General features: G+C 28.2%; 2 protein-coding genes across 2 annotated transcripts; one reads left to right on the top strand and one right to left on the bottom strand.

Moving 5' to 3' along the window:
- The first annotated feature begins 4,876 nt into the window (after window positions 1-4,876).
- On the top strand, window positions 4,877-9,106 carry LOC145850109 (cytochrome P450 4F2-like). Its single transcript, XM_082955255.1, has 10 exons — window positions 4,877-5,068; window positions 5,146-5,290; window positions 5,351-5,483; window positions 5,709-5,867; window positions 6,044-6,206; window positions 7,116-7,200; window positions 7,704-7,812; window positions 8,022-8,235; window positions 8,565-8,647; window positions 8,926-9,106. The coding sequence occupies exons 1-10, from the start codon at window positions 4,877-4,879 to the stop codon at window positions 9,104-9,106; spliced, it is 1,464 nt and encodes a 487-aa protein (XP_082811381.1).
- An 11,623-nt stretch (window positions 9,107-20,729) lies between these two features.
- Window positions 20,730-23,392, bottom strand: LOC145850108 (peptidase inhibitor 16-like). The gene is made up of 4 exons (XM_082955254.1): window positions 23,246-23,392; window positions 22,481-22,664; window positions 21,688-21,891; window positions 20,730-20,887 (listed from the first exon to the last, which is right to left on the bottom strand). The coding sequence occupies exons 1-4, from the start codon at window positions 23,390-23,392 to the stop codon at window positions 20,730-20,732; spliced, it is 693 nt and encodes a 230-aa protein (XP_082811380.1).
- Window positions 23,393-23,776: the final 384 nt, after the last annotated feature.

Here is a 23,776-nt window from a genome sequence, read left to right as displayed (position 1 = left end):
TTCGTTAATACAATTGATATCGATGAAAAAGACCTAAATATAAAGTATTTATGTATTAGCTAATCTCTGATATAACTTAAAAACATATTTAAAATAGGAGCCATTTATGCTTTTATATGAATTTTTTCTTTTAAATATGAATATTTTTTTACCAATTTAATCATTACCAAACCACAGTATTTACTGGTTTTAAAAGTTTTCTTTGGTGTGCAAAAAGTTTAAATATATCAAATAGTTTTACGTATTGTATCTTTTCCTTAGTTGAACTTCTTTTCATTAATTCGTAACTTTTAAAACGTTAACACATGCTTATGCTATTTTGAAAGGTTTATATCACAACATAACAAAAAAATAAATTTTAGACTTAATAAAGGAATTAATGTGTATTGTGTGAGTAAAAGCTTTATGCTTAAAATGTAGCTTCTATAGTTATTCTATTAGAAGGTTAGCTACTTTTTATATTTGAAAACACTTTTGTAGAACTATAAAACGAATAGTTAAATATTTTTTAATATATACCAAGATACCAGCATTATAGAGTTAAAGTTATTTAGATTATAAAACGTACAAACCGAGTTTTTCTGTATCAACAAAAATACATTTATAAAAACTAGTTTTTATATTAGGCATGAACAGCAAGATTTAATGACATTATCAGTAAAAAATAAAACTTGTAATAAGAGCATATTAAAACAAAAACAAAAAATCTTAGCATAGTTTTAAATTAATTTGTGCAAAGTAATTTACAATGCTTCACAGTTATTTTACTAATCGAGAGTTTTAATGATAATTTCATCAATTTACTGCATGTTGCCAAATGATAGGTTAAAAAATACGTTAAGGGGCAATATTGCCCACTTTGAAACTATATGGAAAATTTACAAATTGTGTTTTAATATTCAATTGTAAATCAAATCAAACCCTTTTTCAGCTAAGCTTTATACCTGGTTGAATTTTTTAAGAAAAACTTTTTCAGGTGGAATGCTGATTTTAAACTCCTTAAAAAAACAGTGCAAAAAATAAATTTTCCATAAAAAAGTTTGTAGAGTAGCTGTAGCTAAAAAAATAACAAAATCTTTTTATTTTATCTTTTATTCCAGCAGTGGAGCAAAGCTCTATTGTAGTTTAAATTAACTGTTTTATAACAGCTTTAATTCTTAGGTCGTTGTATTCCATTTTATTGGCAGTTTTAGACAATTTTTGTTTGAGAATGTCGTTTTCTTTTGTTACCAGCTCTAAACTTTTGTCTGTTTCTTCTAACTTCTTTTGCAACTCTACAGCTTCACTACCTTTAACCAACTTTTTTAAATCCTTGCTTTCAGCTTCCGATTTTTTCAGCTTTTTCAACAGGGTCTGCTTCTCAATCAAGTTGTTTTTAAAGTCTTTGCTCAAAGATTTAAACTTTTTATCGAAAATTTCCTGCTGCTTGTTCACCACAGAAATTTCGTGCTGGGACTTTTTGTTGGTCTCTTTCATCTTTTTGTTTCCCGTTTTGTAAACTTCATTTCCCTTCTTCAAGTTTTCAGCGACAGCCCCACGTTTTTCATTTTCATCTGCAATGTCCTTTACTTTTTTCTTCAAACTCTCGTTTTCTCGGGACAGGCTCTCGTTTTTGAGCATTGTTTCCTCCTTGAGCTTCTGTATGCTTTCATTTTCCTCTTTTTCCAGCCTCTTTATCATGCTTCCCAGGTTTTCCACCTTCTCATTGTGTTTTTTCAGGTCCTCCTGCGTTTTTTTACGCATCTTGTTTCTTTCCTCACACAGCTTTTGAATTTCTTTATCGCTTTTTTCCAAGTGCATTGCGTATTCCACCTTTGAAATATTTTTTTGTAAAATAATCCGATTTATTAATGAGTATGTTTAGACAAATTTGACTTTTTTGTTTAGAAAGAGTTATAAAAACTAGAAAAACACCTCTTAATTTCAGCAAAATACAATTATAAAAAACAAAAACTATGTAAAAACAAACCGCTTTAGATTTAAAATTTGAAAAATTTTTCCAGTGGTCATACTACTTATAACTGATGTGAAGTTAAGATTAAAGTTTTATTTAGTTTAATTGGTATGATAACTACTACACATTAGTCATACTACTTATAACTGATGTGAAGTTAAGATTAAAGTTTTATTTAGTTTAATTGGTATAATAACTACTACACATTAAAACAATCAAAATATATGCATGTATAATTTGTTTTATCTTTAATTTACATTTTCGTATTTATATACAAAAAAACTGAAATAAACTAACTTCTATGCTCTTGATTTGTTTTTGCAGCTCAAAAATTTTGGAAGTTTTTTTCGGCATTCTTATTGTTTTGCTAAAAATATTAACTTTCCAACCAACAATTTTATATTTTTCTAAAAATATCAAACTTCAAGAAATCGAACTTAAAAAACCGAAGCGTCATAATAAGACTTTGCTTGAACTTAGTTGTCAAGAAACACAAATCATCTTTTTATAAGAAAAATTTGTACAAAACTTTGTGTTTTTAAGATGTTGTTAGTGTTAAAACCTGGTTATATTTTTTTTAATATAAATGAAAGAGTAGTCCAGTTTACTAAACAAAGACTCTTAGAATTTTGTCTATTATCAAAAAATATACTCTTTTTAATAATGAGTTATAAAGTTAAACAAGGAAATTGTTTTAGTTTGGAACTTTTAAAAGTTTAAAGTGTTTAAAAAAATCTTTTATTAAGTGCTGGATATCATTCCAACTAAATTCTGTACTTTATAAACTAAATAGATTTTAAGAACGCAATTTTAATTTAAGGTTGCTTAATAAACTTACAGTATGTATCCGAAAACGTTGGTTACTTAAAAATAAAAAATAAACATAATCTGTTTTATCACAAAACATAGAACATAGCTATTTTGGAAATGCATTATTTTAAAACGTTTTTTCTTTGATCAAAATTTTACTTAATTAAGAGAGCATAAGTAGTTAACCTGACTTTCTATAAAAAAGATAAATCATTAAAAGTTTCAACTACAAAAAAAATTAGATACTGTAGTAGATGTTTAAAAAAACTAATGGTACATTTAATATTTTATATTATTTTAACGTAAAAGGAGGGCGGTTTTGGAAATACTGGTTTAGGTGGTACTTATAAACTTTTTTTTTCTTTTATACAAAAGTATAATAGTCATAAGTAAGCCTAAGCTGTTTGTTTTAGAAATGTTACCGAGCAGATTACTAATTTTTTAAACAAAAAATTTTTATAAAGAAAGTCTAAAACTGCAAATTTTATTTGTATGTAGGCCATTTATGACTTAAAAAAGTAACATATAAATGTTTTTGTTTGAAAACCGTTTAAAAAGTGTAACTTGTGCAGTTTAGGTTTGGGTGAGATAGCTTTTGTTTATTTTAGTTATTTAAAATATCACCTAGCCTTGATTATCGAACATAAACAGCAATGCAAGCATCGATTGCAACGAGCTGATAAGACAAACGCTGTTTGGACTCCATAACCTCGAAATTAAAATTTATCAAAATAGCAAACATGCCATTGACCTACTTTGCATGAGCTTTGTTCTGTCCAGAGTCCGATAGCGTTCGTGGGTTACGCAACACTGATTATTGAACCTGAATGACATTGCGTACGTTGGTTGCATTGAGCTTAAATTAAGATCGAATTAAAGGATTAAATAAAACGCTGTTTTGATATTCTTTTTACAATCTTGAAACAAATACCAAACAACTACTGGTTGTAGATTTTTGATTGCAGTTGAGTCGTAAGTTTTACTTGCGTTGTCGGTAAACGCTCGCTTGTGGATTTCAAGTATTCTACCGCACTTAGCTGTTTTCAATGCACTCGTAAATGTTTGCCAAATGACGTGTCGCAATTTTTTGTATAAAAGATCAATTTCGAGTGATTAATTTAATTCGACGATAAACTTTAAAGTTGTAGGTAAGTTTGTGGTTAGAGGTTTGATGAAAGTCCGATGATTTTAAACCACAAAAAGGTGGTGCTATAAAACAAGTATACTTTGAATCAATATATTTCACTTCCTACGATTTAGTATTACTTTCCTTTCAAATTAAAGAAAAAAAAAAAAAAAATTAGCCGTATGCTTACCTGGTCAGTAGCCACTAGTGTTTTTTTAAATATTTTATACCATTTAGAGCTTAATATGTGTTATCAAACGGTTAAGTTGAAAAACAAGTTTAAATTAGTATAAAATTTATTCGTTGTAGCAATTTGTTTAGTACTTTGATTAAAAACATTTATTGTAACTGTTTTAAATAAGCTGTAAAAATCAGTTTAGTATGATAAGTCGATTCATTCTTTCTTAATGAAATTTTATACCTAAAGAATAAGCTTCTAGTTATAATGCTTTTTGTATACTAGAAAGCTATAAGCTTAAACTTGTAAAGAAGCTTTTTTTAGTTTAAAAGTTTCTTAAATCTCTATATTTTTTTTAAAACTTTTATGTTAATCTTATATACGAGTTTGATTTTATTTGAACAAGTTTAAAGGTTAGCACTTTTTTAGTCGGTGAGCCAGATTTTGTTGAAAAAGCTTTTGACTGACTGAACTTATTAAAAAAAGTTTTTTTAAGGCCGCGTAATTAAAAAAAAGATGTATTATAAGTAAAAACTCTTTGAAGACATTAAAAAGTGCTTAAAAATGATATGAGAAGCACTAGTTGTACTAAAAACTAAAATAAAAGCACAACTTATAAACATCTATTTTTAAAATCTCAACTTTATTTGTTTTACACAAACTGTTTTTGAATCAAAAAGTTTGCCAGAAATTTGTGAAGACAGCTCCTGCAGCCGTAAGCTGATAGCCCTTGCATAAACTTTCTACTTTTACTTAACCAAACTAATTCTTTGTTCTCAAAACAGGTTTGACTTAGTTTGCCTTTACAATGCTTGAAAACTTAAACTTTCACTTTGAACTTTCGTCAAAGACTTTCTACGCAAGCGCCATTGCCCTGCTCGTAATTTGGATCCTGAACAGTGCGATTCTGCCTGCGATCAAGTCATTCAGAAATCAAGTCAAAAACTCGAAAATTTCCAACACGAAAACGGGACACTGGCTGTACGGCCACCTGAATGAGGTTTTAAACTTTGAAGATTTTGTTAAACTTTTTTTTTCTAATCTTAAAACTCAAATTTTAAAAATTCTTCACCACAGTACGATGTGCATGAGAAAGGCATGCTTGGCATACTGAAAGACGTGAAAAAGTTTCCGGCGCTGTTCAACTTTTGGATCGGCCCGGTGTCGTCAATGCAGCAGGTGTACCACCCAGAAATAAACAAAGTTTTGCTTAAACTGCAAGGTTAGTACTTTTTTTGTGATACACTTGTCATGTTTAGTTGGTAATCAACACTCACTTTAGGACCGAAGTCTGACTTTCTGTACGATTATGTTCGGCCCTGGATCGGAGAGGGAATAACTTTGTTGGACGGAGAAAAGTGGAAAAAACACAGAAAATTAGTCACACCTGCTTTTCATTTCAATATACTAAAACAGTTGGTTTTTGTTTGAATTTTTGTTGAAAAACTATTCGAGGTATGTATACTAAGTATTCTACCATTAACAAAAATTAAATTATGATATTTTTTTGAAGTCAGTATGCAATAGATCAGTTATGTTTTAAATAACAAACATAAAAGTAATTCTTTTCAATGTAAAATTTTATTTTTATAAACACAACATTTTGTAACAAACTAAACTATTTTAAACTCTGTGTTCAGGTACACTGAAACATTTTCGGGCTGCGCTGATGTGATGCTTGAGAAATTTGAGAAAATGACGTCACAACCCATCGACGTGTGCGAGCATTTGGGCCTGATGACGTTGGACGCCATTCTGATATGCGCTTATTCTTACAACTCTGGCTGTCAACTGAAAAGGTTCGAAAAAATCAAGTCTTTGCAGCTTGAGGTTTTGATAAATAATTTCAATTGAACTTTAACAATAAATGTAACATATCTTTTGTACAAAAAAAGTTTTGAGCTTTAATCAATCCCAATCGCTTTAAGTTGCCTCGCATGAATACTTTATTAACCAAAGTACTTTTCTTAAACAGTATAAAGGACAACGAGTATTTGCAAGCGGTGAGCAGCGCGCTTTACTGCGTCACAAAGAGAATCGAAAGCCCGATTTACAAGTTCAACTTTTTGTTCAACCTCTCCAGCATTGGCAGGCAGTTTTACAAGAGCGTGGACGAAATGCAAAGATACACAGCAAAAGTTTAAAAACACAAACTAAACTATTTTCATTCGTTGTTTTCTGTGTAAAAAAATTATAGAAAACACTTTTAGCTTCTAAAATTAAAAAAAAAAAAGTACAAAAATACTCGTGCATGTAAAGTTTTTAAAAAATAACTGCTTATATACACAAAAACAAAATAAACACAGTAAGTTTAACAAAAACTTAAAAGTATATATATAGTAAAAGATACTAAAGTGCTATAGAAGTAATATATTAATTTAAAGGTATACAGGACCTTAACACAAAACTTTCTTTTGTTATAGTTACTATTCTAAAGTACATAGTTATTTTCTCTAGAACAATAAATTTCAAGTTACATATTTGTTGCTTACTTCATAAAAATGGTATGATAAACTCTAAGTTAATTAATCTAGTAAATTGTTTTTAGAAATGGCTTTTCTTTGCTTTTAGGAACAAGCTGAAAATTTTTTGTTAAATACTTCTCTTAGTCTCATTAAAACTTAGGTAATTGAAGAAAGAAAAAAGAAAAAGTTAAACAAAGTTTTTAATGAGGATGAATTTGTAGATTTTCTTGGCATGCTTCTTAAAACCCAGGTAATAAAGCTTATAATAAGCTTTAAACCTAATATAGTTATACTAATAGACTACTGCATACACTAAATCTATGCCTGTATAAATTTCTGATATTAGGTGAAAAAAAATTTAAATAAGTAATTTCGATAATGTTAGTAGAACTTATGTTAGTAGTTTGATATTGTCAGTATCAACAAATTAGATAAAAGCTTCTGAAGTTATAACTTTTTAAAAGTCGACTTGTATAAAAGTATAAAGCAGTGTTATTCATATAATATATCTATTGTATTTATGCTAGTGTGCCCTAGACAAACATAAGAAATTAATAATTAATTATTTTTATTATTTCATAGGAGGAAGGTGACGGTTTAACAGATAAAGAAATTCGGGATGAGGTTGAAACTTTTCTGTTCGCAGGGCACGACACTACTGCGACTAGTTTGTGATAACATTCATTATATGTATCAAATTCCTTAATGAGCATCAGTAACTTTGTTGCTTTGAAAAATAGTGTTTTAACTTAGACTTAAACAAGTGCTTAATAGCTCAGATCAGCAATTAGAAGAAGGACTACTAGATTGTAAAAATTTAATGCTAAAACTAAACTTATATAAAAAAGGCAAGGTATCTCATAATATAATTTATAATGTAATAAGTTGATATAAGGTTTAAAACGTAATACTTAGGTGTTTTCATTTAAATATTTTTATTCATAACATTGTTTTATAAAAATTTATGTTATTCAAAACTGAATTTTTAAACCTTTTCTGGTTATTGTAATTTAAAGACATTTTTGTTATGCACTTTTTCAACAATGTTCAAAAATACTTGTAAGATGTATTAACAAAGTTGTTGAAATTTTATGTATTTTGATTCATTTCTTATCGGCATGTTTCTTGTTTAAGAAAAACCATGGAAAAGTGTAGTAATTTTTTTTACAGCTTTAGGGTGGTTGTTTTATAACTTAGCAAGGCATCCAGAGATCCAACAGAAATGCAGAGATGAAGTTAGCGAGGTGTTGAAAGAAAGTGATGATGGCAAAATTAAAACGTAAATTTTCATATAGCTTTATAAATTGACACTAAATACAAATTTACTTTAAAAAGTTATGCCCATAATAGTTTCAAAAATATATCATGTAAAAACTTACATTTTGATAGTAACTAGTGCTTGAAAGTATTTCAAACAAATTTAGCGTTGTATAAACCGTTTGCAGAAATTTTTCAAACAAAAACTAACTTACGCATACGTTCATGCAGAGAGCATCTCAGCAAGCTGACTTACATGACGATGTGCATCAAGGAAAGCCTCAGGCTGCACGCCACCGTGTACAACATCGGCAGGCAGCTGAAAAAGGACCTCGAGTTCACGTGCCCCTTCAGCAAGGCCACGAACAAGTTTCCGACGGGGTCCGAGATGTGCACCAGCATCTTCGTTCAGCATCGCAACCCCGCCCTGTGGAAGGACCCCGAAGTAAGTGAACAAGAGTGAAAAATACAGGAATGTGTAAGTAGATGAACACATATAAAATCTCGTTTGTGTAGGTAAGGGTTTTATGATTAAATGTGTTGTCTTTTAGTCTTTAAAAAATGTCAAACTGTAATAAGAAGATTTCAAATTGATTTTTTTTACCTACAGTTTTTTAAATTAAACTTTTCATTTGTATTTAAACATTGTTATACGTTACATGAAGCTTTTGTAAAAATGTTAAGTTTTTAAGTTCAGTTGCTTACTTACATATATACTCAACAAAACTCTACATGCTATACACTAAAATAGTTGTACATCTTTCAAACTTGCAGGTATACGACCCGGAAAGGTTTTCTGCTGAAAACATTTCAAAAATACCGTCTCAAGCCTTCATACCTTTTTCGTCTGGCCCAAGGTTTTTTTGTGCACTGTTTTTACATGAATGCTTACTTAACTGTTCAAATTTATACATGAATAATACAGGAAACACGACAATTATAGCAAAATGTTTTTGAAAAGTTTAAAGGTTTTATTTGCATTGTTAAACATTAAAACTGTTTAAATTCCTACGTTCTTTAGTTTCAACTGCAAATGTCGCGAGTTTAATAACGAAACGACCCTCATTTGAAAAGAACTGACACCTACTTTTCACAAATGTTCGTATCTGAAAATTATTTTCCATCATGTGCACAGAAACTGCGTGGGACAGAACTTTGCAATGAACGAAATGAAAACGGTGATGGGTCAGACTCTGAACAGGTTCCGCCTTTCAATCGACGAGGAGTCGCCGGAACCCAAGCTTTCGCCGAAAATCGTGCTGAAGAGCTCAACTGGAATTTTTGTAAAGTTCGACAAAATACAAAAACGCTTGTGATAAATAGGACGGTTAAATCTACGCACCAAGTCACTTGTGTGGTTGCTTTTCAATTGTTGTTAAATGTTGCATTAAGTTTTAAAAGCTTTTATTGTTTAATTTTGTCATAGCTTGTTACATGATTGTGCCTTGTTCAATACGATACTTTTCCCACAACAATTTAATCCCAATTCTTTTATGCAGCAGAAGCGACGCGCGGTTTATTGGTAAAGTGTGCGGCAAAATAAAAGCCTTTTTTACTTGGGACTTTTGTTTTAAACTAACGCGAGACTTTTATTTTTGAAATAAAACACCATTTTAAACCATTTTAATTTTTTTTTTAACATGATAAAACTTTGACTAATAAACTGTTAAACCAGAATTTAGCATTTGAAATTAGTTTAAAAAATTTACGATTATTTTGTGGTATGGCGTGAGTAAATATTTAAATTGACAGCATCATCAATTGCTAACATTTCTTATCGTTTTGAATCGTTTATTTAGTTATTACAAATCATGTTGTTTACTTAACAACAAACTTAAATAACCTACTTATTTTTGCAACATTGCATTTTGTTTACGTTCAAACAAACGTTTGTTTAATATCAGCATAAAACAGTTTATATCAATTGAGATAACATTTGTGCTGCAACATTTAAAACCATTTCGTCTTGTTTGTTTGTTTTTCAATTTAGGTTTTATTTTTTGTGAAAAATATATTGTTTGCCTAGTTATCAACAAAGCAGTTTATATAAACTTATAAATATTTAGTTTGAAACCACAAAAAGCAAACATTTAAATAACCTCATTTTAATATTTGTAGATCAAACTGTACTGGGTTAATAGTCTTATTTTTAACATAGCTATGTTACCAGGTAGCTGTTGCTTTTTACTGTTTTTAGATAAAAACTTTTGGAATAAAGGCTTCTATTGTTTGACAGTTACATAGATTTATGATGGAAGGTGAAAAATAAAAAACAAAATTTATTACTTTTTACCAAAAATTTATCTCCTTCTACAATTTTTGAGAAGTCGTTTTTTAACTTACTCAGTCTAACCTTAATAAAGTTTTTTTTAGAACGAATTTTTAAATAAGTTTGTTTTGAATAAAAAAACAATTATAGTAATTTTTTGTTCTTAAATTTTTCAAGTTTTCAAAAGTTTATTAACATAGACTTATTTATAAAAAAAATTACTATTAAGGAACGTTTTCTGAAAATTGGAGATCTTTAGCTCCAAATAACAAGTAGACAGGCTTTAAGTAAACTAATAAGTTTCCAAAAAACTAACAATGAAAAACAGCAATCCACAGGATTTTTTATAAGCTTCGTACAAAACTAAACAGACTCAAAAATAAAGGGAATTTTTTGTACTCTTTAAAAACTGACTTATCCCTCATACTTTAAGTTGTAGTTTAAAAGTTTATATTAGTCGTTGTAATGAATATTAGACCCCCCCATTTAAGCCCCTAATTATTATGCTGTATGACAAAAATGTTTAATTGCTTAGCCGAAAAATTAGCTGAAATGAGATTACACAAATTTGATGTGTATCTTAAATGCAGATTGTTTGCTAATTATTGACAAAGCAATTCATATGCATTTATTAATGTGTTAGCAACTTTTTTATTACACCAGGTTGCTTATACAATCTCTTCATACAAAAAAAAGCAATAAAATTAAGCAAATGGCAACTTTGCCTGAAAATAGGCTTTAAATTTGTACGGTATTAAACATTTAGCAATCATTTAAATAAACATTACAATATAATTTCAGTATGCTAAATATTTGACACATATTGCATGTTCAGTACCACAAAGAACAAACATTTAAGTGTGATATATGTCACTCTTTCGACATATTTGTTTTAAAATAAATATGTGTTGTTTTACTATAACTTACTGTTTGTTTTATCGTTCGCAAAATCAGCTTAAATAAACTTTTACAACCTTGATGTAGTACCGCGCTTATCTTGCATTGAAACTGATTATTTGCTTAATTATCGGCAAAGCAACTTATGTGATTTTAAAAATGTTTTATCAAAAGTATTTTTGATTACAACTAGTTACTCTGGTTATGGTCAGAAAACTATTTTCAAGATCGATGTATTTTTTTATCAAAAGTCATTTATTTGATTCAAACAAGTATAATTTGAACCAGTAATAGTGTGTTTGTGCTGAAAATTAATAAGTGCAAAACAACGCCAGAAAATAATTTTACAGAAAAGTTTTCAGCATAAATGTTTTATGTTAAATTTTATTAACAGCTGTAAAAAGACTTATACAAAAAATACCTTTCACTTGTTAAATGACAATTCAAATTCTGTTATTTCTAGTTACGTTTTTTTTTTTAAATTATTTGATACACCATAACACAAAAAGTAATATTTAAAAAAACGTATGTAGGTCTAATTAATATCTACAAGCCAGTTTTTAAATTTAGAAAAATTTTTAATAACTATTGATATATTCAAAAGTTACTAAAAATTAGTATATTTTAAAACTTATTTTAGCCAAATCTCGAAAAATGTTTGAAAATTTGCAAAAATAGAATAATGGTTGTAGATACAAATAAGATCACATACATATTTTTTATTTTTTTAATATATACATTACTTTTTGAATTGTGGCCCTTAATTTTTTTTTCAAAGACTTGAACTTTTCAAATTAAAATTTTTCGAATTTTAATAGCCGTGCACCCCTTTTACCTGAAAAAAGCCGGTTAAACTTTAAATAGGATAAAATTAATGATCAAAAATAGGATAAATTGAAATTTTTCATCAGCATGTGTTTAGATGTAAAAACTAAAATGCAAGTATATACGGAAAGAAATTTGTTCGATTTTAAAAGTTAATTTAACATAAAATCATAAACTTGTTGTCACAATTCATAAGATACATTTATATTTTACATTTACTTCTAGTAGTACAACGAATATTTTATAAGTTATTTAAACTAAAAAGATAGTGATAAAAGCGAACTTATACATGAATAAATTAAGGTTGTACTCATTTCAATCAAATGGTGAAATGACAACATGTTTATAAAATTTATATAATGATAAAATGGAAAACTTATTACAAATGCATGAGCTGTATGAAACATTAATATATCGAATTTAAAGCCTTATATTAAAATATAAGTGTATGACGCAGTTAAATGTTATTAGCAATAATAAAAGTAAAGTAGTTATTAATATTGTTAACTTTTTAATATGTAAGGAAAAAAATGCGTAGTAAAGGATTACTGAAAGCTTAGTTTAATTGAAACCTTAAACTTTTTTAGTTCGAACAACATAAATGAAAAAACGAAAACATTTGGTGTGTTTCAAACTTGTAAAACTGTATTTCAAACTAGTTAAATAAGCAGCGTAACTTAAAAGATAATAATTTAAAAAAGACCCTGAAAAGCCAGAGCACGTTAAGCTTTTAAGCTTCTAACAACTTAAATTGATTAACTTCTTTACAGGGTCTCCATACGAAAGACTTCTATTCAAAATTTATCTGCCTCTTTGTTGTTACAGAAAAATTTAATTAACTGTTTTTACGAAACTAAATATGAAAAAAAATGAAGTTTATGTTACCTAAACTGCACTTAAATTTTATAAACAGTTTAAAATGGTGTAATTAATTGTCATGTCACCTAACCTGTTTTGATTGAAACTTACATTTAAACAAAATAAAAACATCTATTAAAAAATAATAAACGTTTAATTTCATCAATTGAAAACAAGTATATATAATTACAATATATTTTAACAGTTAGTTTCAACTGGTAATGCTATTTGTAATTACTTGCACAAAAGATTTAACTCTATTTAGTATAAGTTTAAACTTTCATCATCGAAAAAAAAAAGCATATTTTTAAGCATAATTAATATCTATTACTTAAGAAAGTCAAAAAAATGTTGAGTAATTAACAATTTTTGTTGTTTTATTTCTAAGTTATTGTACTTATACAAACGAATTATAAGATAACACTTACTTTAGTACGTATACACTATACACCTAAAATGATTATTACTAATAATCAGCAAAGTATGTTAATGAAAATTTAAAACAAAAGTTGTTATCTTTACACCATAATCTTTTTTTTTTTTCGAAAGTAAAATGTTACAAAATTGTTTAGATAATGGCTTAAAAGTTTTAGATATTGTCTCATAAACAAGTTTGTTGCACAATTAATGTATACAGAAAACGTTTCCGATGTTGTTTTTTTTTTGTTAGTAAGAAAACCATTCAAGCTTTTTACAAGTATGGTTTATGAGTAAAAAAAAACCCAGTTTTTTAATAAATTTTAATATTCTTCAAACCTCGGTGACTTGTTTTTTTTTAACCAAATTTTACGAGCTATAAGTAAGAAACAAACACAACCAGTTGTTGCGTTTACGAGTAAACTGTTAAAGTCTTCAGGCTTAAACTTTATAAGTTTATATACACAGCTTAGATGCAGGTTGACGACTTGACAGAACTAATAATGTGCTGCAGGATTATTTTTACTTATAAAGCTACAAGAGAGCTTAGAAACTAACAACACATTAAAATATAGTTTTTGTTTGATTTATATTTGTTGTGTTTATATAGAACTGATAAAAAAACAGTAATTTAACAAAACTAACACGATTATGTTTATAACGATTTGTTTCTGCGGCATACACAAGTAAAACAGATTAATTAGAAGAATATTTCTACAACAGTTTTAAAAAAACTTCACAATACTTATAGCTCAATTTTCTAGATTTAAAAAGTTTAAATTTAATAGAAAAGTTCCTTAACGATGATTAAAAATTCCAAACTTTGATACTTTTAAATAAAATATAAATAAAACTGATTTTAATTAAGATTTGTTTTATCATAAACTTTCTAAAAACAATCTAGTGCACGAATATCATTTTCTAAACAAAAGCCTTAATTAAGAAATCTTGAACAAACTACACTTTTTAGTCTAAAAACTATTTAATTTGTAATACGCTTTAATTAAAATAATTTTAAATAATGTATAGTCTGCTTTAAGTGTTTAAGATTTATTTAATGCAGTTTGTTATTACAAAGAGGTTTATGCTATCTAGAATAAAGTATATTCAAAAATTAGTTAATTCAGCATAAGTCTAATTGATACTTAGTTTTAAGAAGTGTTATTTCTAAACTACAAAAAAGAACAAAAGAGTTTTTAAGCTTCTGAAGCAAAGTACTTACTCAAAGTTTTTGATTACATTTTACCAAAAATAAACATATGTTGACTTTTGAGTTAATGTTAACTATTCTTTTTCTAGTAAGCTTTTTATTTAGAGTAAAATCTAAATTTAAAAAGAATAAGAAACCTAAACGTAACCAATTACAGTTCTAAATTTATTTGTAATAAACAAGTCTAAATTATCGAGGAACAAAAAAGTTTAATGTTATACAAACTTTTGAGTATTACAAATTTATAAACTGTTACAACACGATTTTGAAAAAAAAACTTTATTTTATTACAGTTTATTTAGTTTTAACAAGTTAAATGCTTTTAATGGTTGTTTTTTAGCATAAATGCAAAACTTTAATTCTCATAAGAAAAAAAGAGCTTAACGAAAGCTTCAGTTTAGTTTAAAAGCGGTTATGAAAAAATAAGAATACTAAAGAAAGCAAAAAGCTCGGTTTATATATTATGTTCTTTTCTGTCATTATATGTATAAAAACACGTAACTTTACGTAATAAAATAAGTTAAATTTTAAATACTTCCTAGATAAAATTCTAGTTTTGGTTTTAATAAGTATGCTCGTATTTTGTTTATGTTAGTTCCCAACTAATAGGCTAACACAATAAAGACAAAAGTTTTAATTTCTAAATAATATAATAAAAGTAAAAAACTTTTGAACTAGCTTGTTTCTATATGAATTTATTGTCTAGTTATGTCATTGATATATTTGGTAGCTTGCTATTTACCTTTTAGTAGAAAAGCTTTTAAAAACAAAATTTAGGTCTTTTTTTTTGACTTTTAAAAACGTACAAGTTTATAGGTGCTAATAATCTATGGGCTAGTTTAATCATAATTTGAGTACAACTATTTTTAAACAATATTTTGTAAGTAAATTAATAAAAGTACGATTGTTTGCAATAAACTGAATTTTTAAAGTTTTGTCACTTACTTATTATAAAAGTTTATTTGTATTTTAAAATCTAAGATTTATTGAGCTGAATAAATTAGTTTTTTGCGTCAAGTCTTATATTAAGCAGCTGAACAATAAATTATTTTATCTAATAAAATTATTAATAAAATGTTCTCATATTTTGTTGAAACCCTTTGTGTTTTTGATAAAAAACTAGTTTTATAACAAACATACTAAATGAGGTATTAAGCAAAACTGTTGATGTGAGCTAAAATTATTTTAAATTCAGTTCAAATAACCTTATTCAGAATCAACTTATTTTAAACTTAGGTTTTAGTACATATTAAAACAAACCAGTGAATAGTTTTAACATGGACTGTGCACTTGATTTGTAAAAGTATAAAACAATGAACAAATTTTACTAAGTTAAGATTATTTTTTCAAAGTTTAATAAATATATCTTGAGAAAAATCTCTACAGATTCTTTTTTTCTGATATTGAGCAGAGCAATAATTTTTTCATTAGATTTGTACTAAATACTCGAAATACTTTAACAGACATTCAAACCAATTATGAGCGACAACCGATCAAAGCCAATAAACGTGAAAGAAGCCGCCAAAACGGCAAAAGTCTGGGGCGCCTTCAAACCCCATGACAGCGGCAACAAAATCGCAAAAATCAGCAAAAACCAAAACGCGAAACCGCTTGGCAGAAAACAGGGTCAAAGCTCAAAGTATTTTAAATTCACCAACGAGGACGGAGCGTTTACTGACAAGGGTAAGTTTCCCGGTTCAAAACCGTTAAGAAAGCCAAAGCCACTGAATCGAAACAAAAACAGGAGCAGAGTGAAAGACGGAAAAAAGTCTGTGCAATGTTACAATGATGAGCTGTTTGGAACTTTTTATTCAGAACAATCGTACAAGCCTGTTCCAAAACCGAGATACTCGCTTGCAAATAACAAGGAGAACCTGTTATGTTGTGGAAAACCGCTTCCAAAGCCTAGAAAATTTAGTAAAGGAAGCAAAACCAGCAAAAACCCTTCGGATGTTACTTTTGACGATTTAAGAGGGTCATCTTCGCCAAAGAACTTCCTTCAAGCGAAAGGATCTCAGTTTGTGAAGACCATCAGAAACCTGATGACTTTAAAGTCCAGCAGGAGGCCGAGAACGAAAAGCGAATCGGCTGCGAACAGGCCTGGAAGCTCAAAAACCAAAAAAGCCCCTGACCCGAAACCTTCAAGATTACGCAAGAGCTTCATCAGACAAAAGAAGAAGTTGTACGAAGTCGTGGAGCCTCAGAACGCTCCCGAAGTTCTCCCGAGGACGATTTATGCCGATTGGGCGTGGAGGATGAGCACTAGGAGGAACAAGAAAGAGCGACCCGTGGCGGATAAAAGACACAGGTTTTCTTATGAAGATTGATTTTAGCAAATTTCTTCTGTGGAAGTTAACACCTAGACATTTTAGACAAGCAACTTTTATTAGTAACTCCACTGTGATTAAACTTAGAGTTTTTTGTTATAATGTAAAGTTAAACAGTTTGATTTATAATAGTTGTCAATTATTTGTAGATAAACAAAAGCTTTTTACTTTTCTTAATTTTGATAAAAACAACTTACTTTTTGTTCGGGAAGGACAGTCAGTTTTGACTTGTCTATCGTCTTTTTGTATTTTACAATATAAGTGACATGGTAGATTTACACTAACATGTAAGATTATCAGATTTAAAAAGTACTTTGTTGGGGAACAAATCAAATGAGTTGGAACAAAACAAAATGTTAGGATAAAAGTTTTAAAGCTATCCAAAATTTAAAAAGCCATTCTTGAATATGTGTTCAGTGTCAAACTCTTTTAGTTTTGTTTTGTGAAAATTAAGATGCAAATTTTTTCATAATTTTTCCAAAGTTGACTTTGGCGGGCCGGATTACTTATTAATTTTGAAATTGTTTCGCGAGTCAGATTCCATTGAAATTTGAAAAAAAATTACAGAGCCTGCGGGCCGCACGTTGCCAAATCTTATTCTAAATAAACTAAACTAGTATATTTTTGTTGAAAAAAAATAACTATTTATAGAAGAAAACTATTATTTTTTTGTTGTAGGTCAACATAACAGACTGCTTACTAAATAAGTTTAAAAAAAAAACTTTTATTTACTTCCTTAAAAGTATAAATTTGTTAAGATAACAACTTATTTTTCAAACATGTTTTTTTACCAAAACAAAATTTACCTAAAGTATGGGATGTTGTTCCGAAAAAAAAACTTAGAAATGCTTATTAAATTGGGAAAAATAGCTTTTATCACTTTAACTGGTTAAGCTTTTATCTTTTTCTATTTGTTAGTTTGTAATCATTGATTAAATTTGATTGCTTGAGATAAAAATTTCAAATATATTGATTTATGCAAATTATTCTAAAACACAATTAACATCCTAAATGTTCTAATAATTATAAATGCAGTTTTGTTTTGAACATTATACGAAACTGTTAATTCGTTTTTCGATGATTATTATTGCGACCTTTGACTTCTGTTATTGACCTAGTCGAGTAAATTTTAGAAAAGGCAACACGTGGCGGATAAAAGACACAGATTTTTTTATGAAATTTGAGTATTTTTTCTGAAATTTGGTAAAAGTTAAGAGTGGAAAACTTTATCATTTGTCTCAAAGTGTTTTTTTTTTTTTTGATCTGTTATGTTTTCGTTTCTGTATTTTTATTGTAGATAAAATCAACTTTCATCAGTAAAAACAGCTAGTTAAATAAGTAGAATGGTATGTAACGTTTAAGATTTTATTTTTATATCAGTTAAAGATTTAGTAATTTTAAATCATAACATTTCTAAAGCTTTTTTTTTTCTGAATAATTATTTTACAACAATTTTTAAAGTTTTCACAAATTAAAAAATTGTTTCTTAAATTTTTAGAACTATATTTTAGATAAGTTTAAAACTTAATCCTAACAATTACTTTATAAACAGAATTGTTATGTTATACATATGCATGTTCTTTTTGAATAAAAATATATTCAGATTAATTTAAGCATCTCTTTTTGAAGTGTTTAGTAAAATTAAAGCTCTATCAAAAATCTAACTTTTTTTAAATAAAATACCAAAAATAAAGATAAGCGTTATAGTAAACAAAAAATGGAAATTATAGAACTTGTTTATAGTTATTTGTTAACATAAATTTCATGTTTTAATTTATTTTGTCAGTAAGAGATAATTCAGTTTTTTAATGAAGTGAAGGATTAATTTTTCAATGGTTTGTTTTGAACAATAGTTTTTATATATAAAAAAATTGTATCTTTTTTTAGTATTTATACAACTCTAGTAAGTAAATTAGTTATCAAAAACTATAAATAACATGTGTTTGTTATAAAAAAATCATAATAAGTCTATTTGTTTGTTAGTTTACTTCGTTACAAAAACTATTAATTTAATTAAAAAAGTTAAGAGTTCTTTATAGAAGTGTTAAGTTCCGACAAATTTTAGTGGTACTAAAAATAATTAAACAATAACTTTTAAACATTATGTAATACTTTTTTGTTATCAAAAAAATTAATTAAGTTTTGTGTTTAAAATTAATATCTTTAACTTTAGTAGACAAATTTTTAAGCTTAAGTTCAGTTTTTAGTCATAATCTTCAAAATCTTTTACGGTATCTGGCTGCACATAAATGAATACTTTTTTAAGTTTAAAACAAGATTATTTTTATACTATTGATGTACTAGATCCGAAGTTAAAAATGCTATTTAAATATTTTGAAAATCTGACCAAAAAGTTCATAGGAAATTTTTCTTGTTCAAATACGTTTATAAAGCTCTTTTTAGTAAAATGAAGAAAGCCCCGCCGACCGCTTTTTCGGCGAAATCTCCTTGACCGACAACACGGTCGAGGATAAGAAAAGGACCTAATGGAGCACCTGCATCCCGAAGCGAGGATTTCGGCGGGACGAAAGAAGAAGGTGGCGAAGAAGGACATCAGTTCAATCAGAAGAACTGGAGGAAAATTTTCGGGGGGAGGAAAATCGCTACAGTTGTTGAAGACGATACTTGTCACTTTTCCCTCTTTATTAGAGGGAAGTATTTTAATTTGGCTTTAATAGGTTTATTTTGTTGCTTTACTCAGTTAAATACATTTATATTGATAGAATTTTTTTTTACTTTAAATAAATCTAATATATCAGTTATCATCTAAGGTTTTTAAAAGCATTATCAGACTTGTTCAAGGTTTTAATAACTACTTTTGAAGTTAAGAGTCTGCTAATGAATTTTTATTGTAGGTTTAATTTTTAAAATAGATTAATTTCATTTAATATGCTGACAAATTTAGTTTCTTACTTGAATAAAATAAAGTTAATTATTGAAAATTGAATGTAGTTAAAAAACTAAGTTTAGTTTTATCATGTATTATTTATTACATAGGTTAGAGTTAAGCTACTTTTTTAGTTTCCAGATATACTAAAATAAGCACTTCGTGGTCCGACGTGTTGAAAAATTCACAGCTGCGTAACTTAAAAAAGTGAAAACAAAAATTTAATAAAGCTCTTAAAAAGTAAATATGAAAACAAAAATTTTTTCAACAAACTGCAAAACTGATAGTTAAACTAACTGAGCATACTTTCAAAATAAATTATTATGTTCTTTTTTTTTTGTCTTGAACCTATTTTTAAGGTAAAATACACGGATTAGCTGGATCCGACCGTACGCTGCTTACTTCTAGCTTAAGTTCATACTTTATACGTAAGTGTTCTAAATCAAATAAAAATTAGAGCGGAACACAAAACAACTTTCATGGTTACAAAAAGACTAGGCATCTGAGATTATGTTTTAACACTTCTATAATAGACACATGTACAACAATTATCAATTTTTTAATATTTTAAAAGATTTAAACATTTTATTTGTAGTCATTAGTAAATTTAAAGTTTTTGTATCTCAAAGTTGTTTGAAAATAATGACGGTTCGATATAATAACAAACCTTGTGCTGGTAAAACCACAAAAAACTTCACATATAACTTATAAATTATAAGCGTTCTACGGCTCTTTAAACTGAAAAGAAATATCTAAAAAATTGCTTTTAAGTTTTTAGTTTTTTAAACTATAAACTTTTAATAATACTGTATATAATTTCAAAGTATTTTTATAATAATACAGACAAAACAAACTTAAAGATAGTTTCTCTAAGCTATACAGTAGAAATCTTTTTGAATGCATTGTTTACAGTTGTTTAATATCTTTCAAAATTCAATAAAACCAATAAAGTTGTATCTTAGATTACCTGTTTAAATTGAATATCTAAGTTTGAGACTTTTAAATTATATTAATGAAAAATAGATAAAAATTATTTAAAAAACTATGACTTTAATTAAAATTGCGTTTAAAGTTTGACAAAAATGTTGCGTAACTTCTCTACTTAAATTAATACGACATATAATAGTTCATGTTTTATTTTTCAAACCTTGGCACGCGTGACATGTAAAAGTAAAAAACACAAACAATCACTTATTTTTTTTAAATTGGTTTTTTGAAAATTTATTATCTAGCAACTAAATTTATTCAACTATAAACAAGTTTTTCCAGATGGACATAGCGATCCACGTTTGCCGGCAACATAAGGCTTCTGACCCTCATAATTTCCAGATTCACCGTAGTTGCACACAGTCACGTAGATCGGAAACGGAGTTTTTCGAATTTTTGTTACCTCTAAGCACATTTGCACTAAAAAATACAAGGTTTAAAAGTTTAATATGCACGACAAAAAGTTGAATATTTGACTTCTTGCTTAGTAAAAGCAAGAGTTTTTCTTTGTTTTACAATAATATGAAAATTGAATAAGTATTACGATTTCTCAACATAGTTTAGACTTTTAGAGAACCATATTTGTTGTTAACCACTTATTTTAAGCTTTGAAAGCTCAAAAACGCAATTTGTGAAATAGCTAATGTACTGAAATTTTAAAGTTACTTATAATTAAGAAATAAAAATCAAAAATTTCTTCAAAAATTAATACTTACTCCTTACTGGTACAACTATTCCGATGATGTTGTATACAGTCATAATAACAAAGTTAAATAATACCTACTTAAGTTTTAAGTTTAATTTAGTTTTTAACATCGAATTTTTTATCGCATTCAACAAAGAAAAAGTATTCCCGAAGTACAAAGACACGAAACCTTACAGGTATTTTTACAATAAAGTTAAACCAATGTTTCAAAAACCAATTGTCTTTTAAAAGAATTTGAAATGCAATCGACCCTTTATTATATATCGCCCCTTTACTAGACAATTCCCCTTTTTTATCCATTACTAGTTTTTTCTCGCTGTTAGCAAATATCACCTACTTTATAAACTCCTGAATATAACTCTATGATAATTTTGATCTACAGGTGGGCATCCTCAAATAACGACAAGTAATAATTTTTTTCTCAGTTCTACAAAAATTTTAAATACATAATTTTTTAACAACAACTTTTCCACCAACCAGCGCATTTTTATTTTAATGAAAAAAATTCACCCACCGGCGCACCCGACCGCCTCCGTTTCCGCCCACACCATCTGCGTGTAGTGACCGCACACCTTCCGCGACGCGCACTCGTTCCTCCGGTAGTCGTAGTGCTCCTTCTCTCCCTCGAACCCCTTCAGCGCGTCCTCCACCGCCTGCTGGAAGCTCGGCGCGTAGAACACGTCTTCGGTCTGCGCTATGACGGTGCCGGCTTCGTTGACTGTTGAGTTGTGTGAAATAAAGTAACAGCTAGGAAAAAATAGAATAATTTACAGTTAAGATAAAACGAGTCTGATGTAACTGTTATATATATATATATATAAATATATACTGAGTTTGGGAAGTGACGTCGTTCTATCCACCACCTTGCTGCTGCTAGCATGTGGTTTCCAGAAACATATATTTAAATTGTTTCTTTTTGTTATGTTTATAGTTTGTTAATACATAAGTCTTTTTATTCAAGTTTTAATCAGTTGATTTTTATTTCACTTTAAAGGTTTCTTAAATAAATTCTCTTAGATTTAACTCCGTTTAAAGTGTTTTCTAAAGTACAAAATTCTTCTATTATTGTTTTTGCATTATTATTGTTTGCATGGTTCTTTATATTGTAAGATTGCGTATTTGTTCTTTAATATAAAACATAACCAATAATTTCCATGCCTAGTTTTTGTAACTAGCATATATAGTAGCTTCAAGTATTTAGCATTACTAGATTTAGTGAAATTAGATTTAATTAAATTATGGTTGTTTGTGTAGGTGGGTTAAACACTACAACCACCCAAGTAACCCTACAAGTTCAAACAACATACTTGTACGGTTGTAACTTCTTCCGCCGATGGCCGCCAAGCTCTCGCCGACCACACCAAAGTTCCTGGCGGTTCTGGACGCCTTCGAGCTGTGCATCCACTTGCACTGCTTGGCGTATTTCCTGGCCAGGTGCTCCAACCTCCTGTCCCACCTCATCTCCACCATATTCGCCGCCTCCGGTACCGCCTAAATTGTTGTGTTTTGTTTCAAAGGTTTACAAAACGTATTCAATTATGTTGAAAACAGCAGTTTTGAACATTTGTTTTTTAGTGTTTTAAAAAGTTAATACATTGGCGAGCAACGTCTGAATGCTGAAATTCTCAGAAGTAGCTTTAAAAAGCATTGTGCAGAACAGATTAACTAACCTTTATTAAAACATACATTTATAAGTGTCCTCCTAAATATAAAGTATAAAGCAGTGCTTATTAAAAAATTATTTTATTTAAAAAAAATTAAGAGATATTTTGATTCTTGACGTATATATTTTTATTTATGCGGCCCCAAGACTTATCCATGACAAGCTTGGCTCGCAAAATACTTTTTTTTATAAAGTATCTGGCCCAACGATGAGAAAAAGTCTCTGTCCTAAACATATTAAAAAAAAAACTGATTCACGGATCTTTTTACTCGAGTTAAGTCATTCTTGGTGTCTGACATAATAACTAATGACTGACCATTAAAAATGATAATGCATAACAAGTTTATAAAACTTATAGTTTACTACTCGATAATTTAACTTATTTATCAAAAACAAACAAAAAACTCACATTACGCCTGACGTCGTTGTGCATTTGAACGTAAGCCTTTCTGTCTGCATCGGTTGGGTGCAACGTTCTCGGTCGAAGCTTGGCTGCCAGCGTGTTTTTTAACAGAAAAAACACGAGTAGCACGGACAAGACGCTTCTGAAATCCATTTAGACTTATTTGACTAGAAACTATGCTTGAAAAAAAATTGATGAAATGTTTGGTTTTCTTGTAAACAAAAAATGTTTATTTTTTTTCACTAGTTATTCTTTTTATTCTGTACTTTGTAGTTATTAAAAACATGATTATTGCTATAAAGAGTAAATGATTGTTGTGTCCTACTAATCCTTTTATCAATAGAAAAACGATTCAATAAGCTATTTTAATCACATTAAAATAACGACTGAGATTACATGACAACAAGCATTAAAAGTTTTATTAATTTCTTTTAAGCTGTACACCGTTGTTATTATGATAATTGTCAAATCAATGTTTTCATTAATTTTTCTAACTGATTTTATAACCTTATTTCAACCTTACTATTAACAAATTAT

This window comes from Thalia democratica, chromosome 2 (assembly GCF_965202585.1).
Source record: "Thalia democratica chromosome 2, ktThaDemo2.hap1.1, whole genome shotgun sequence".
Lineage (NCBI taxonomy): Eukaryota > Metazoa > Chordata > Thaliacea > Salpida > Salpidae > Thalia > Thalia democratica.
This window is presented reverse-complemented; position numbering and strand designations above follow the sequence as displayed.